The sequence below is a fragment of the Octopus sinensis genome, linkage group LG15 (genome assembly GCF_006345805.1).
Source record: "Octopus sinensis linkage group LG15, ASM634580v1, whole genome shotgun sequence".
NCBI classification, from domain to species: domain Eukaryota; kingdom Metazoa; phylum Mollusca; class Cephalopoda; order Octopoda; family Octopodidae; genus Octopus; species Octopus sinensis.
The window spans coordinates 7,124,512-7,140,341 of record NC_043011.1 but is presented as its reverse complement, the minus strand read 5'-3'; the positions used below and the strand labels follow the sequence as shown (position 1 = coordinate 7,140,341).

General features: G+C 41.3%; 1 protein-coding gene across 1 annotated transcript in view; it reads left to right on the top strand.

The window, feature by feature from the left end:
- The window catches only part of LOC115219873 (cilia- and flagella-associated protein 69-like), a 103,907-nt gene that overhangs the window by 33,590 nt on the left and 54,487 nt on the right, over positions 1 to 15,830 (top strand). Inside the window, exons 6-8 of the mRNA XM_029790171.2 lie at positions 3,364 to 3,437; positions 7,488 to 7,569; positions 13,943 to 14,123. Coding sequence (XP_029646031.1) covers positions 3,364 to 3,437; positions 7,488 to 7,569; positions 13,943 to 14,123 — 337 coding nt within the window. The remainder of the gene's footprint in view (positions 1 to 3,363; positions 3,438 to 7,487; positions 7,570 to 13,942; positions 14,124 to 15,830) is intronic.

Below are 15,830 nucleotides of genomic sequence, written 5' to 3'. Positions count from 1 at the left end.
CCCATACTCGGGGATGTCCCAGGAAGAGCTGTAAGATTTTCAATTTTTTCCTATAATAATATTGTATATGACTTGAGATGTTTGACGCCCTGTTTAACAATTATATATATATATGTGGAGGCGCAATGGCCTAGTGATTAGGGCAGCGGACTCGCGGTCGTAGGATCGCGGTTTCAATTCCCAGACCGGGCGTTGTGAGTGTTTATTGAGCGAAAACACCTAAAGCTCCACGAGGCTCCGGCAGGGGATGGTGGTGATCCCTGCTGTACTCTTTCGCCACAACTTTCTCTCACTCTTTCTTCTGTTGGCCTGCTCGCTTAGCCAGCCGGGTGGCGTCATTTGAAGGCTAAAACAATGCGAAGCGCATTGTGACCAGCGATGTGTAACAACATCTGATAGCCTGGTCGGTCACGGTGATCACGGTGATATATATATATTGAATAATAATAATGAAAGTATTGTATACAGTGCTCAGGTGCACCACAACTTGTCAAAAGTGCGTATAAAGTTGTGGTGCACTTGAGCACTGTATACAATAATTTCACTGTTATTGATATTTCAGTTTCCCAGCAACTTTAAGCTGTATTTTCGGCCGACGTAATTGAAATAAAAATTCATTCACTCTGAACAATTTCAAAGTTGGATAACTGAGCTGCGACTTGGATTGTTGATCTAAGGGGAATAACTCTGGCACTGATAGTCTTAATATCGAATTAATAAAATAATTTGGTTGAAGAATTTACAGTTGTCAATGTTTTCGACTTCGCGGTGCTCTGGAGATTAAACCACAGATCTTATTGACACATTTCGCAAACACAGGCAAAAAATTATTGACGAATTTCTCATGGGAAATTTTTAAAAAAGACCTAAGTTGAAAATTTAAGTGGGTAAAAAATGAAAAGATTTGGTAATGCAAACAAAATAGAAATCAAAACGTGTGTGTGTGTGTGTTATTAACAATCAGCAAAACTTACAGAGTGACTCAAGGGCTAAGAATTTCGTACATTGGCACCGTAGAAACTTATTGTTTACCTGATTTCATCAATCATATTTGTGTCTAACAAAATAATCCTAACACTAAGTTAAAATCACTCGGATTAGTTTGGATTTTCTAAAGATTTAAATTGTATTTTTAAAAATTTCCTGTGGCATCTTGGGCAAGTGTCTTCTGCCAGAGCCCCGGGCCGACCAATGCCTTGTGAGTGGATTTGGTAGACGGAAACTGAAAGAAGCCTGTCGTATATATGTATATATATATATATGTATGTGTGTGTGTTTGTGTGTCTGTGTTTGTTCCCCTAGCATTGCTTGACAACCGATGCTGGAGTGTTTACGTCCCCGTCACTTAGCGGTTTGGCAAAAAGACAAAAAGAATAAGTCCCGGGGTCGAGTTACTCGACTAAAAGGCGGTGCTCCAGCATGGCCGCAGTCAAATGACTGAAACAAGTACAAAAGAGTAAAGAGTATCCCTTTAATCATTAAAATTTTTCTTTTGCCATGAAGATGTTGTTGGGTGGTTAACAAGTCAGCCTCCTAACCACATGGTTCTGGGGTCAATCCCACTGTGTGGTCCCTTGGACAAGTGTCTTCTATAGCGCTGGACCAACCAAAGCTTTGTGAGTGAATTTGGTTGATGGAAGCTGAGAAACCCGTCTTGTGTGTGTGTGTGTTCCTCCTGTCTTCGCATTGCCTGATAGCTGTAGACGTGCATCAGTAGTGTTTGTTTCCAATCTTCCATATAATCCTGTCTGATTATGGGGATGTATTATCTTACTTGGAAGCAGTTGAAGGTTGGTGACAGGGAGGGCATCCAACTGTATTGAAAATCTGCCTCAGTGAATTCTGTTGGATCCATTGGAAGCATGGATGAGCGGACATTAAAATTATAATGAAAATATTTTCTATTCCTACCAAAATGATATTAATTTGATATTATTAATTGAAAATGTTGTTGCTGTTTGCATTTGAAGAATAAACAAAAATTGCTGTTTCTTCACAAGAAAATATTTTATGAACTGAACTTCAACATATTCAACATGGTTATTAATTCAAGTCCCTTGATTTCGCTTCTCATTATTCTGAAGATAGGGTCTTAAAATACCAGTCAATTACTGTGGTTTAGTTAATTAATTCTACTTTAGTTAATTACTTCTACTTTCCCTACTACAAAAAAAAAAGAATAAATAGAGGGTCAATAAAATAAAGTATTTAACAAAATCTGGGGGGTCAACAAAACCCTCCCCTCAAAATTGCTGGCCTTGTGCCTTTAGTAGAAACAATTATTATTTTGTTAACCAGCTGTTATAACTTTTGGACAAGTGTGACTCTTGGCAGATTCCATTGTGAAGATTGTTCTTCTGCCATAATTTGCATGGCATTTTGGATAATTGGGAGATTTTCATTACGGAATCAGTACTAAAGAGCTTACCATGTACCTCACAAGACTAAAGGGTCTTCTCAACTATTTTTTGTCTTTGATGCAGTGTAACCAAAAGGATTAGTAGGGGAGAGAGAGAGAGAGGGAGAGAGAGAGAGAGAGAGAGAGAGAGAGAGAGAGAGAAAGAGAGAGAGAGAGAGAGATGACAGAAGGAGCGAGGAGGAAAGAGTGAAAGAAGACAGCTTTGCCATGTCTAGTGATTTTGCTTTCATATCTAATCTCATGATCTGAGACTATGAACAGGTTTGTGAAAATAAGGGTTTTGGGAACTCACCTGGTTGTGTTGTATGATTTGTTGAATCTCTTTGGTTGCTGTAAGATTCAGTTTTTTTTCCCAATTTCGTTCCAATGCTTTTTTAATTGGGTTATACTGATTTAGTCTTGTATGCTAATTATGAAAACGAAATTCATTTTTGCCATGAGTTTATAAATAAAAAAAATTTAATAACTTTTAAAGTTTTCAAATTTGGGGTAATTTTAGCCAACCAAAAGCTATCATTATGCACGACTGTATATCTCACATTGGTGTCTGTTTCCATAGTAACGATCGAAGCTGTTATCTGCCCTGTTTTCATTGTAACAAGGATGCTGTACATGCCAGCTTTTGATTCCTTGCTTTCTGATTGGTTAAAAATGATCAGACTTGAAGCTCTGTTATGTATTTCTGAATCTTTTTCTGGAATAAACAAATCCCAAATTCAGGTTCAGTGTGAAAAATTCCATCAACATACCAAATTTTAAAATTTTTCACTTAATTTTAAAATTTCCAAATCTGTGACAGCAACCCCAAAAAAAAAAATCCTTTCTTTGTAGGTGAATTTCACTTTTAAATAATAATAATAATAATTGTGTACAGTGCTCAGGTGCACTACAAGTCAACTTTTATTTATTTCTGATATTCTTTCTGTTGTCTTAATTCCTCACAGAATACCAACCGTGTAGTAAAGAATATCTTGTAAAACTGATCGATCTTAGTGACATGATGTTAACGATTGTGAAGGTAAGCAAACTGTTCTCTTGTGTTCTTGTTTCCAAAGACAGAACTGAATAAAACCCAGAGTGCAGAGTGTCGAGGACCTACCATGGGGTAAAGATTTTGAACATTGACATTTGAAGTCTGCTTTCCCTGCTGGCATGGGTTGGATGGTGTGACAGGAACTGGCAAACCAGGTTAGCATGGCAAAATGGTTACGAAACATTAAAAGACTACTGCATAGGACTTTGCTGCTAAATTTTTAAAAATCAGTGTGCTGAGTGGTTACTTTGGATAATGTAATTATGGTAGCAGTCCCCTAATTGGTTAGTTTGGATAATGTAATTAATTATTTTAACAGAGAAGGATTTTCTTTTCAAAATGTTTGGGATACCTAAAATAATTTTTTTTCAAAGCTTTTACCATATTCCAAGAATTATAACAGCCTGCTTGAAATGAGTCAGATTCCACTAAATTATTCCCTTCTGTCTTTAAAAAAAAGGGAGAATTTATTGAAAAATGTAGTTCCAGATACATTATGGCACAGGAGTGGCTGTGTGGTAAGTAGCTTGCTTACCAACCACATGGTTCCGGGTTCAGTCCCACTGCATGGCATCTTGAGTAAGTGTCTTCTACTATAGCCTCGGGCCGACCAAAGTGGATTTGGTAGACGGAAACTGAAAGAAGCCCGTCGTATATATGTATATATATTTATATATATATGTTTGTGTGTCTGTGTTTGTCCCCCTAGCATTGCTTGACAACCGATGCTGGTGTGTTTACGTCCCCGTCACTTAGCGGTTCAGCAAAAGAGACCAATAGAATAAGTACTAGGCTTACAAAGAATAAGTCCTGGGGTCGATTTGCTCGACTAAAGGCAGTGCTCCAGCATGGCCGCAGTCAAATGACTGAAACAAGTAAAAGAGTAAAAGAGTATGCCCAGAAAAAAGAAAAAAAACTGGATAATCACAGTTAAAGCACTTTTAATTATTTTAAGGTTTGCTTATTCATGCCTGACTTGGAACTAAACAACTATTATTGATATAAAAGTTGTGAACACTCAATCTAGGTTTCTGAGTATTTAGTTATTTACATTATTTACATTTGACGGATATCTGTCCTCATCTTGTTTGTTGTTAACGCAATGTTTCGGCTGATATACCCTCCAGCCTTCATCAGGTGTCTTGGGGAAATTTCGAACCTGGGTTCTCATTCCTAAGGTATTTTTTCGATGTTGTTATTGTTATTTAGGTCCCTGTCTGGAATCGAACTCGGAACCTTGGGGTTAGTAGTCTTCGCTCTTAACCGCTATGCCATATGCCCATGGGCATAGTGGTTAAGAGCGCGGGCTACTAACCCCAAGATTCCGAGTTCGATTCCAGACAGTGACCTGAATAATAATAATAATAACAACAACAACATCAAAAAATACCTCAGGAATGAGAACCCAGATTCGAAATTTCCCCAAGACACCTGATGAAGGCTGGAGGGTATATCAGCTGAAATATTGTGTTAACAACAAATAAGATGAAGACAAATATCTGTCAAATGTAAATAATGTAAATAACAAATTTTGAAAACACAATAGGAACAAATTTCGGAAAAAAATCTCCCATAATTCACGGAATTAAAATTACACTTCGATTTTTGTACAAAACTGTATTTGAAGTGTTTACGAAGTATAATACGTATTTTCATGAATGTACTAAAGAGATTTACTCTGATATTCTCATTTAAATATGAATAGGTAAATTCGGGCGGTTTGGTAACGAAAGGGTTAAACGGATGCATACATTTATTAATAACTATATATAAGTGTCGTCTGTTTATACATAAACACTGTTTCATACTGCAATTATATATACATATGTCTATATATAATATCTCTTATTATAAATTATATAATAAAATATATACAGAGTAAAATAAAAACCAATTTACCTTTTCTCACGCACATGCACACACACACACACACACACACATCCACACACACACACACAAACGCACACACACACTCACACGCACACACACACGTTAGCTTACAATTTTATTTATATATTTGCGTGTCTATGTGTGTAAATTGGAAGTGGGAATGTAGAGTGAAATAGTCACTCACTACAGAAAGTGAATTAGTTTCACTTTATTCGTTGCACACTGTGTGTGTGCATTTGCGTGTGCTGTATCCCACACTAAGAGAAGCATTTGACTCATACACCACAATGTGAGTTTTCTCTAAATTTTGCTTAATTGGGGTTGAAATTTTAAAAAGTGGACCTGTCACGACCCGATGCATTCTACTCTTAAAAATGCTAGGTAAATTGTAATTGAAGAAATCCTATATTGTAGATTTCTGTAACTGACAAAGGGAGGCAGATAAAATCTGCCTTTTATAATAAGAGATATATATATATATACATACATACACACACAAATATATAAAAACATTGCACTCATTATTATATTAGGAGATATATACTAATAACCCTTATATAATGTTGGGTAGCTGTGTGTATCTCTTCTAAAGCATGATACATATGCCTGTCTCTCTCTGTCAAATTTTCAGATTCTCAGCCCCTGGTATAAAGCTACACTCCCCTTGCTAATACTCTCCATCCTATGGGGACATTTTACCTTTTTCAGTTCTTTTATGTTCTACAACTGACTTGATGACCCGACTAGTTCTGGTGACACAGAAAAAGTGCCTGGAACACACTGTAAGGGGATTGGCATTTGGAAGGGCATCCAGCTATAGAAAGCAAACCAAAGCTGACATAAGGGCTCAGTGCAGGAACTTATCAACCTGTCCAACTATGCCAGCCCGGAAAACAGATGGTGAACAATGATGATAATGAGATTGGCATCTCTATATATATAAACGGCAAAATGTCTGTGTGTATGTCCTTTATACAAATCCACAATTTTTTAGTTAGAGGGCTCGCATTTTCTATGGTCATTGAAAACTGTCCAAGGGTGGTCGTGCACATCTTTACATTTCCCCAGTCACCCCGCAAAGCCATTAAAAAAAATCAATAGAAGTGACTTTTTTGTGAATTTTCTATCCAAAACCCAATCAAAATGCCCGAAACTTGATATGCCAATTGAATGCCAGCTAGCTGTATGTGATTGGTCGGAGATTTGGACAGTACTCGCATGTATGTGCGCACGCAAGTACGCAGCTGTATATGCATGCACTAGCACTATGACCCAGCAACGCCGGGTCATAGTGCTAGTTTACTTTAAAAGATAAAGCTTCTTCACTGCTCTGGTTTTTCTTTGTTTGTTCAAGGTAATGTGACCAAATGGTCTGGCAGAAGAGAGAGAGAGAGGGAGAGAGAGAGAGAGAGAGAAGGATGATAGAAGAATCAGGGCAAAAGAGTGAAAGAAAAGAGAGGATGATGGCAGAAAGGAAGGATTGGGATAAAATGCTGGTTGAGGAGGGGCAAAAGAAGGGAAACAGAAATGGCAGCTATATGTTTGCTTGTGTGAAAGAGAGAGTGATGGATGGTAATAGAGATGGGTAATGGTGGGAGAGAGAGAGAGAGAGAGAGTAATAGATGTCTGTAATGAGTGCCCTGGAGGGGGGGTGGGGAATGATGGCTATCAGAACAGAAGGGTGAATGTAGTGTGTGTGTGTGTGTGTGTGAAGTATAGATTCATCTGGTGCAATCCCTCTTTTCATGGGTGTCACGGCAGGTGAGGGGTCGAGTAATAAGGAGGATTAAATATAAACAGATTGAATGTTGTCCCCTCGTTGCACAGGCATCATGATGGGAGAGCAGTAAAATAAGGGTTTGAATATAAACAGATTGAATGCTGTCCCCTCGTTGCACAGGCATCATGATGGGAGAGCAGTAAAATAAGGGTTTGAATATAAACAGATTGAATGCTGTCCCCTTGTTGCACAGGCATCATGATGGGAGAGCAGTAAAATAAGGGTTTGAATATAAACAGATTGAATGCTGTCCCTGTCCTTTGTGACCCAGGCTGTGCTTTACAGTGAACAGTTGAGAGGGTGAGTCAAATGAAAGGATTATACCTGATTAGGAAAATAATCCTTACTTTCTCTTCATATTCCAGTGCTATCAGTTGGAAGATGGATCCAACCAGAATTATAAGCTGCTGCTATTGAAAGTGCTGCAAAAATATTCACATCATTCTGGTAAGAAATTTTGGAAATTATTTTGAAATTATAGACAGGAACATTGATTCACTTAGTTTTTGTATTTGGTTTGCAAGATTCTTTATGTGAGTTGGTGTGTTGAAGCATATTTTGTTGTGTCTAGGGAGGGTCATTCTGTTTTAATATCTTATTAACACACTCACTGGTTCAATTTCCACTCATTTATTATTTTTCTAAAATTTTCATTGCTTCTTGCAGCTTCTTCGATAGTTGTTGACTCTGCCCATTATTGGAGCTGCGTTCTTTATGTTTGAGATGATAAACCAAAAAATAAATAAGTAAATGAGTGGAAATCAAGCTGGTGAGTGTGTTAATCAATAAGGTATTTAAACAGAATTACCTTCTTCAGACACAACAAAATATTGATTTAATTTTTTTTATTAAATCAATATTTACAGTGGATGGTAGAGTTCCGGAGAAATCTGTGGAATTGGTACAGTCTTTAATCTTAGATTTGCTTAATCAATGTTAACAAGAACAACGATTCAGTGTGACAGTGTCTGTAGTGAGACGTGAACTCATGACCTGGCTGTTTGTGTCACTTCTTTCACCTGACCACCACCACAGTTTTCTCTACACCACTGGTCCTCAAATGGTTACATAGAATGAATTTGTAGGTGTGTTGCTGATTTTTAAGAATATAAATTAGTGGTTAGTGTGTTGCATTCACAATGATTAGATTGTGGGTTCAATCCCCAGACTAGTCAGCAGCAAAACACTTTGTTTCATGTTGCTCTAATGAGTAGGAGGGACGCGCGCTGGTAGGGCAGGATTCTGCCTTTTCGATTGAGGTCTCCGAGTGAGTAAGACGGGACAGCGCGTTGTTAAGGTAAGGGTGAAGCAGCTGCTATTTCTAGTGTTCGGGTCAGGCTGTGTTGAAGGATCCATTACTGCTGAAACGTCTCCGTCTGAGTGAAGAGAAGGTAGGTGCCCTTATTCCGAATCTCTCGCATACACCACAGTTTGTCGCTCAAATGGAGCTGCAAGTAGGCCGATTTCAAGTCGACAATCGTCGCTGCCTTTGTCGACTGTCTCCACGCACGTAACGTCTCGCCACAAACGTCCATCGCCTCACTTCCAGTGTGACACGATACATGCTGGTTTAGCTCCCTGAAGTCCAGCACCGGTCTGACTTTTCCCTTCATAGGCTGCACCACCGCCATCAGGGGTAGCACTCTGCCCGCTATCTCCTCCTCCCAAGGGACAAGGACTCCTTCCTCAATCCACCTCTCCACCTCGTCTTCAAACACGACCCTGGCGTGGCCTTTCAGGGTATGCTGGTAGCAGCTCACTCTGTTTTTCAGCTTCGGGGACTTGTCCTTCCATCGCCACTCTATCGTCCACCGCTGACCATCGAACGCCGCCTGAAAGTCTTTGTCCTCGATGGTGTAAGCAGCGCAGTCCATCGTGGGGCTCTGCTCTCTCTGCCGATCCTGACTTGCAGAGCACGACGCCCCCACGCTTCCGAATGTGACCTCATCTCCCACAATACTGATGCCACTGAGGCGGTTGATGGCATCCATCCCCATCACCACGCGTTCAGCCACAATTACCTGCAGCCTTAGTGTTGTGCCTCGCACCACTATCTCTACCTTGCTGCTGCCTTTGCAACGGATTTCGCTGCCGTCGACCACCCGGACGCTACTTGCCCCATTCCATTTCTTCGTCACCCTTGAAGTCACAAGGGTCGTCGTGCAGCCCGTATCTACAAGGGCCTCGAACGTCTTCCCCTCGGCCTCGACATCAATTAATGGCAGCTTCTCCAAAATCGCCTCTAATTGTTTGCAGAGAAAGTTTGAGATGCAGCAACTTCCCCACGGTCGTTTCCCTGGTCGCAATCACGGGTGATGTGCCCTGTCTGCCTGCATCGATAGGAAACAGGTCCTGGCAGAAACGTTAGCGCGCCGGGCGAAATGCGTAGCCGTATTCGTCTGCCGTTACGTTGTGAGTTCAAATTCCGCCAAGGTCGACTTTACCTTTCATCCTTTCGGGGTCGATAAATTAAGTACCAGTTACGCACTGGGGTCGATGTAATCGACTTAATACCTATGTCTGTCGTTGTTTGTCCCCTCTATGTTTAGCCCCTTGTGGGTAATAAAGAAATAGGTACTGTACACTCCCTCGCCAGGTGCGACCCCTGACATCTAAAACACCGACCTGAGAACGGCCGGCATCGTTGCACGGCAGGCTTCTGCACATCTTTCTCCGGCCGTCGTCCGTCTTTACGCACCTCCGTCACCGCCATCGCTATCACCTTCCGCCCAGCGTGTCGCGTCAACATGCGGGCTTGAGTCACAAGTTCGCTCAGCACCATCTTTTTACTCCCAGGCAATTGTTGTAGGTGAATCCCTACATCGTCGGGGAACCCATTTACGAATGCCAGTCGCACTGCTCTCTCCAGCCCTTCTCCTGTAAACCCAGCCAGCATTGCTAACCTTCGAACTTCTGCCGCGTATTCGTCCACCTGTCCTCCCGTCCATCTAATCGTACCCAGCTTAGCAAAAGCTGTGTATTCACACTCTGTGTAGGCATCCCTCAGACGTTGCTCTATCTTTTCCTCGCTCAGACGTTCTTCCTCGTCCATCTCAAGATATAGTGTCAACGCGCTCCCTTCCAAATACAGCACCATAAGACTTGCCACATCGCTTATACCTTGCAGTCTTGCCACCAGTCTGATTTTACGCATCCAGGCCACTACATCGCCTTCACCATTAAAGGGTCTGATAATGTTGCTGGCGATCCTAATTTTCGCTGCCATCGTGGTGACGTCTTATATGGGGCACCGAAATAGCTTGTGGTGTATGCGAGAGATTCGAAATAAGGACACTTACCTTCTCTTCGCTCAGATGGAGACCCTTCAGCAGTAATGGATCCTTCAACACAGCCCGACCCGAACACTAGAAATAGCAGCTGCTTCGCCCTTACCTTAACAACGCGCTGTCCCGTCTTACTCGCTCGGCGACCTCGATCGAAAAGGCAGAATCCTGCCCTACCTGCACGCGTGTCCCTCCTGCCCCTTCCGGTCAGCCCCAAGTTCCGGTCAGCTCCCCAGCTGCTGACGTCATCCCACAAAAATGACCTTTAAAATACCCATGTATTATATATACATTTATAAAGAATATGTGAAGGCACATGCCTTAGTGGTTAGTGTATTCGGCTCATGATTGTAAGGTCAGGATTTCAATCCCCAGCAGTTTATGTCCTGGAGCAAGGCGCCTTATTTTATAGCTTTATATTTAAAGGACGAGGAATTATGTAAATTATTTACATTATTTACATTTGATGGATATTTGTCCTCATCTTGTTTGTTGTTAACACAACGTTTCAGCTGATATACCCCCCAGCCTTCATCAGGTGCTTTGGGGAAATTTCGAACCTTGTTTCTCACTCCTAAGGTATTTTTTGATATTATTATTATTATTCAGGTCACTGTCTGGAATTGAACTTGGAATCTTGGGGTTAGTAGCCCATGCTCTTAACCACTACGCCATATGCCCATGGGCATATGGCGTAGTGGTTAAGTGCGCAGGCTACTAACCCCAAAATTCTGAGTTCGATTCCAGGCAGTGACATGAATAATAATATTAATAATAATAATAATAATATCGAAAAATACCTTAGGAATGAGAATTCAGGTTTGAAATTTCCCCAAGACACCTGATGAAGGCTGGAGGGTATATCAGCCGAAACGTTGTGTTAACAACAAACAAGATGAGGACAAATGTCCATCAAATGTAAATAATGTACCTTAGTTTATGTTGCTCCATTTCACTCAGCTGGCAAAAATAAAGAGCACCTGTATTTCAATGGGTCAGCCTCGTTATATTTGGTGTAATTACCTGAGAACTTCATGAGTAGACTGTTCTGTTGATTGAATCAACCGAAACACTCATCATTGTAGCTACTCTTTTACTTGTTTCAGTCATTTGACTGTGGCCATGCTGGAGCACTGCCTTTAGTTGAGCCTAGGACTTATTCTATCAGTCTCTTTTGCTGAACTGCTAAGTTACGGGGATGTAAACACACCAGCCAAATAAACAAGGGCTTTTCTCAGAACACTGGTGGACTACCAGACACAGTGTTTTGAAATGATTTGCTCCCTTCAGTGATGAATATCGCAAACATTCTGAGCTAAGCTGAAAATGTTTGTTCTGTTATAGAAATCAGTAAACATCGGTTGTCAAGTGATGGTGGGGGGACAAACACAGACAAATAAACACACACACACACACACACACACATATATATACATATATACAATGGGCTTCTTTCAGTTTCCGTCTACCAAATCCACTCACAAGGCTTTGGTTGGCCCGAGGCTATAGTAGAAGACATTTGCCCAAGGTGCCACACAGAGGGACTGAACCCGGAACCATGTGGTTAGTAAGCAAGCTATTTACCATACAGCCACTCCTGCACCGGATGAAAAACCCAGAATAAAGTATAAATGTGAAACTGTAGTAGCCATAATATTTTGTTTGAGAGAAACTTGTTGAAGCTCTTTTGTGCCAAATAAACAAGGGCCTTTCTCAGAACACTGGTGGACTACCAGACACAGTGTTTTGAAATGATTTGCTCCCTTCAGTGATGAATATCGCAGACATTCTGAGCTAAGCTGAAAATGTTTGTTCTGTTATAGAAATCAGTAAACTTAACATTTACTGATTTGTACAAAAGCTAGTCAGGTGAAAATTAAATCAGAGGTTTTTGATTCCAGGAGAAATGTTTTACAGTATATCTTCCAGCTTTCTACATTCTAAGTTCAAATCCCACCTGCCTGGAGAAGACAATAGGAAACCACTCTAGTATCCATCACAAATCTAGTCATCTACTTAATGGCTGCAACAGAGGGTACAAGCCCTCCCAGGTCGTTTAGAATGTTGGAAAAGGTGAACATGAATAGGACCTACCTGTGCTTGAAACTGCAATAGATTAGAATACCTGTGTTACTCTCTTTACTTGTTTCAGTCATTTGACTGTGGCCATGCTGGAGCACCACCTTTAGTCGAGCAAATTGACCCCGGGACTTATTCTTTGTAAGCCCAGTACTTATTCTATCGGTCTCTTTTGCCGAACCGCTAAGTTACGGGGACGTAAACACACCAGCATCGGTTGTCAAGCAATGCTAGGGGGACAAACACAGACACACAATCACACACACACACACACACACATATATATATATATATATATATACGACAGGCTTCGTTCAGTTTCCCTCTACTAAATCCACTCACAAGGCATTGGTCGGCCCAGGGCTATAGCCGAAGACACTTGCCCAAGATGCCACGCAGTGGGACTGAACCCTGAACCATGTGGCTGGTTAGCAAGCTACTTACCACACAGCCACTCCTGCGCCTATACACATTTATAAGATGTTTTACACACATGGAACAGCACTGGCTATAATAGTCTGTCTCTGAGAAACATCCCAAAGAGACTTTTGTGTTAAAAATACGGCTTCCCAAAGCCATCTGATGGATCATCAGACCCAGTATTTTGATCTGACTCTCATTTCCCCATGCCAAGTACTCCAATGATTTTAACTTCTCATGCAAACCGCACCATCAATATTTTAACTTCCAATGCACCACAGCTCCACAAAAAATCAACTGATAACCTCTGTTTTACAATATTTCATCTGACTGAAGGCGGTGAGCTGGCAGAAATGTTAGCATGCTGGGTGAAATGCTTAGTGGTATTTCGCCTGTTTTTACCTTTCTGAGTTCAAATTCTGCTGAGGTCGACTTTGCCTTTCATCCTTTTGGGGGTCAATAAATTAAGTACCAGTTGCATACTGGGGTCGATCTAATTGACTGGCCTCCTCCCACAAAATTTCGAGCCTTCTGCCTAGAGTAGAAAAGAATATCTAAGCTGTCTTCCTTTATAGTAAAGATTGTTTGCCAACATAACATGGCAGTCCTGGTTTAGGACTATTGTTGCTGTAATTTAGCCTCAGGAGACATCGTCTCCAGCTGGCTATACGACACAATCTGTGTCTTTACATTTTTGAACAAGGGAATCTAGCACCCTCACTCAGCTCAAAACAATATCTGTGTATCACGATTTCTGGGTTATTTCCCTTCATCAGCACAGAATAATTGTTTTGAGCTGGGTGGGGTACTAGATTGCCTTGTTTGAAAATATAAGGACACAGGTCGTGTCATATAGCCAACTGGAGACGATGTCTCCTGGGGCTAAATTACAGTAACATTCGTCCTAAACCAGGACTGCCATGTTATGTTGGCAAACAATCTTTACTACAAAGTACTGTTGCTGAATGTCTCTCGTGAGATTTAAAAATAGTAATTTTCTACTCTTCCCTTATAATTTCTCTGCTGCTTATTTTCAGCGCCTTGCTGTGATCAGATGCTGGAAGGAAACCTGCCCTATACCCTTTGCTCACAGATCACACCCAACGACACAGGTGGACACCCTTTACTTCGCACAGTGGAGATTTTGTGGAATATTCTGGATAAAGCCGATGATGTGGATCTCTGTATTGTACAACTTAGCCATTTGGAGTGTATCAAGTGAGTTGATTGGGGGGTCATGTTGGGATACTTTCACTGGTTTCACTGTGGCTATGCTGGAGCACTGCCTTCTTTTTAGTTGATCAAATTCACTTGAGTCCTTATTTTCAAGTCTGGTCCTTATTCTATTGGTCGCTCTTTGTCAAACTGTTAAGTCGTAGGGCTGTAGGTACCAGGAATTTATTTAGTATATTAATTGGTCTCTCCAGTTGTGTTACACCACTAAACTTTGTTGGGATTTAAGCAAAATGTGTTCAGGTAGGGTTAATGGGTCGGATGCGGCATTGATGAAAGAGTGAGAACTCATTACCTATTTGTTTTTTTTTTTGTTTTTTTTATCATTAAATTAATATTTAATAATTAAAATTGTGGTGTATGCGAGAGATTCGGAATAAGGGCACCTACCTTCTCTTCGCTCAGACGGAGACCTTTCAGCGGTAATGGATCCTTCAACACAGCCCGACCTGAACACTAGAAATAGCAGCTGCTTCGCCCCTACCTTAACAACACACTGTCCCGTCTTACTCGCTCAGCGACCTTGATCGAAAAGGCAGAATCCCGCCCTACCTGCGTGCGCGTCCCTTCTGCCCCTTATGGTCAGCCCCAAGTTCCGGTCAGCTCCCTAGCTGCTGACGTCATCCCACATGCCACCCTGATCTTAAAGATCACAATCTCTCCGCTCCATGTCATAGTCCACCATCCAACCGGGAGGGCGCCTTGCACATCGAGATCTTCTCAAGCCAAGCACCTCATTCTCCCACTCTCCACAATCATCATCCAACGAAGCGACAATCCTGCGAAGGTCCAAGATGTGTCATGGCATTCCATCCATGGAGACGTTGTTTCTGGAATTGACCGCTGTCACCGTTCCTCTGCTCCATTGAGACGCACAGCGCGCCTTTGGTGGCTTAACCCAGACTTCCTCCCCTATTTTCACACAAGCGGGTCCCTTCTCTTCCTCGTGGCCCTCCAGCGCTTTACTCGGGCGCCTCCATTCATATCTAAATACAGCTCTCTGCGGCACAGATTCTTCAGCTTGTCCGATCGTATTGTTTACATGGATGCATTTGTCATAACTTTCGGTGTTGGTTCTGAATTTTATTGAAAATCTATAAACTTTAAAATGAATAAACCATATTGGTTATCGAGCAGCGAGAGACAAATACAAAGATATATATGCATGCATACACACGTGGGCATGCGCACATGCACTGTGCACCTTATTCATTTTCAATGCATTGGTCAGCCAAGGGCTATAGTAGAGACTACTTGTTTGTGGTACCATACAGTGGGACTGAACCCCAAACCATGAAATTGCAAAGCGATCTTCTTGACCACACAGCTTAGCCTTTTACGTTAATATTTTTTCTTTTTTCTTTCTTTTTTTTGTGTTTCTCTTGCTTGTTTCAATCATCAGACTGTGACCATGCTGGAGTGCTCCCCTAATCTTTTAGCATTTCAACTGACCGTATCCAGCCAGATCTAGCCTCTCACACCTACCCTACAATGTCATTCTAAAAATATGCAATGACATCATCAAAATCTCGAAGCTATGAGATAATGCAGGATTAATGCAAAATGATTAAGCATTACATTTGACAGAATAATCTGAATGGTGAAGGGTCAGAGAAGTTTGTCCCTCAAATTGACCTCAGTGGGCCCTATTCTACCAGTCTCTGTATCCTTATTATATCAGTTCCTTTTGAG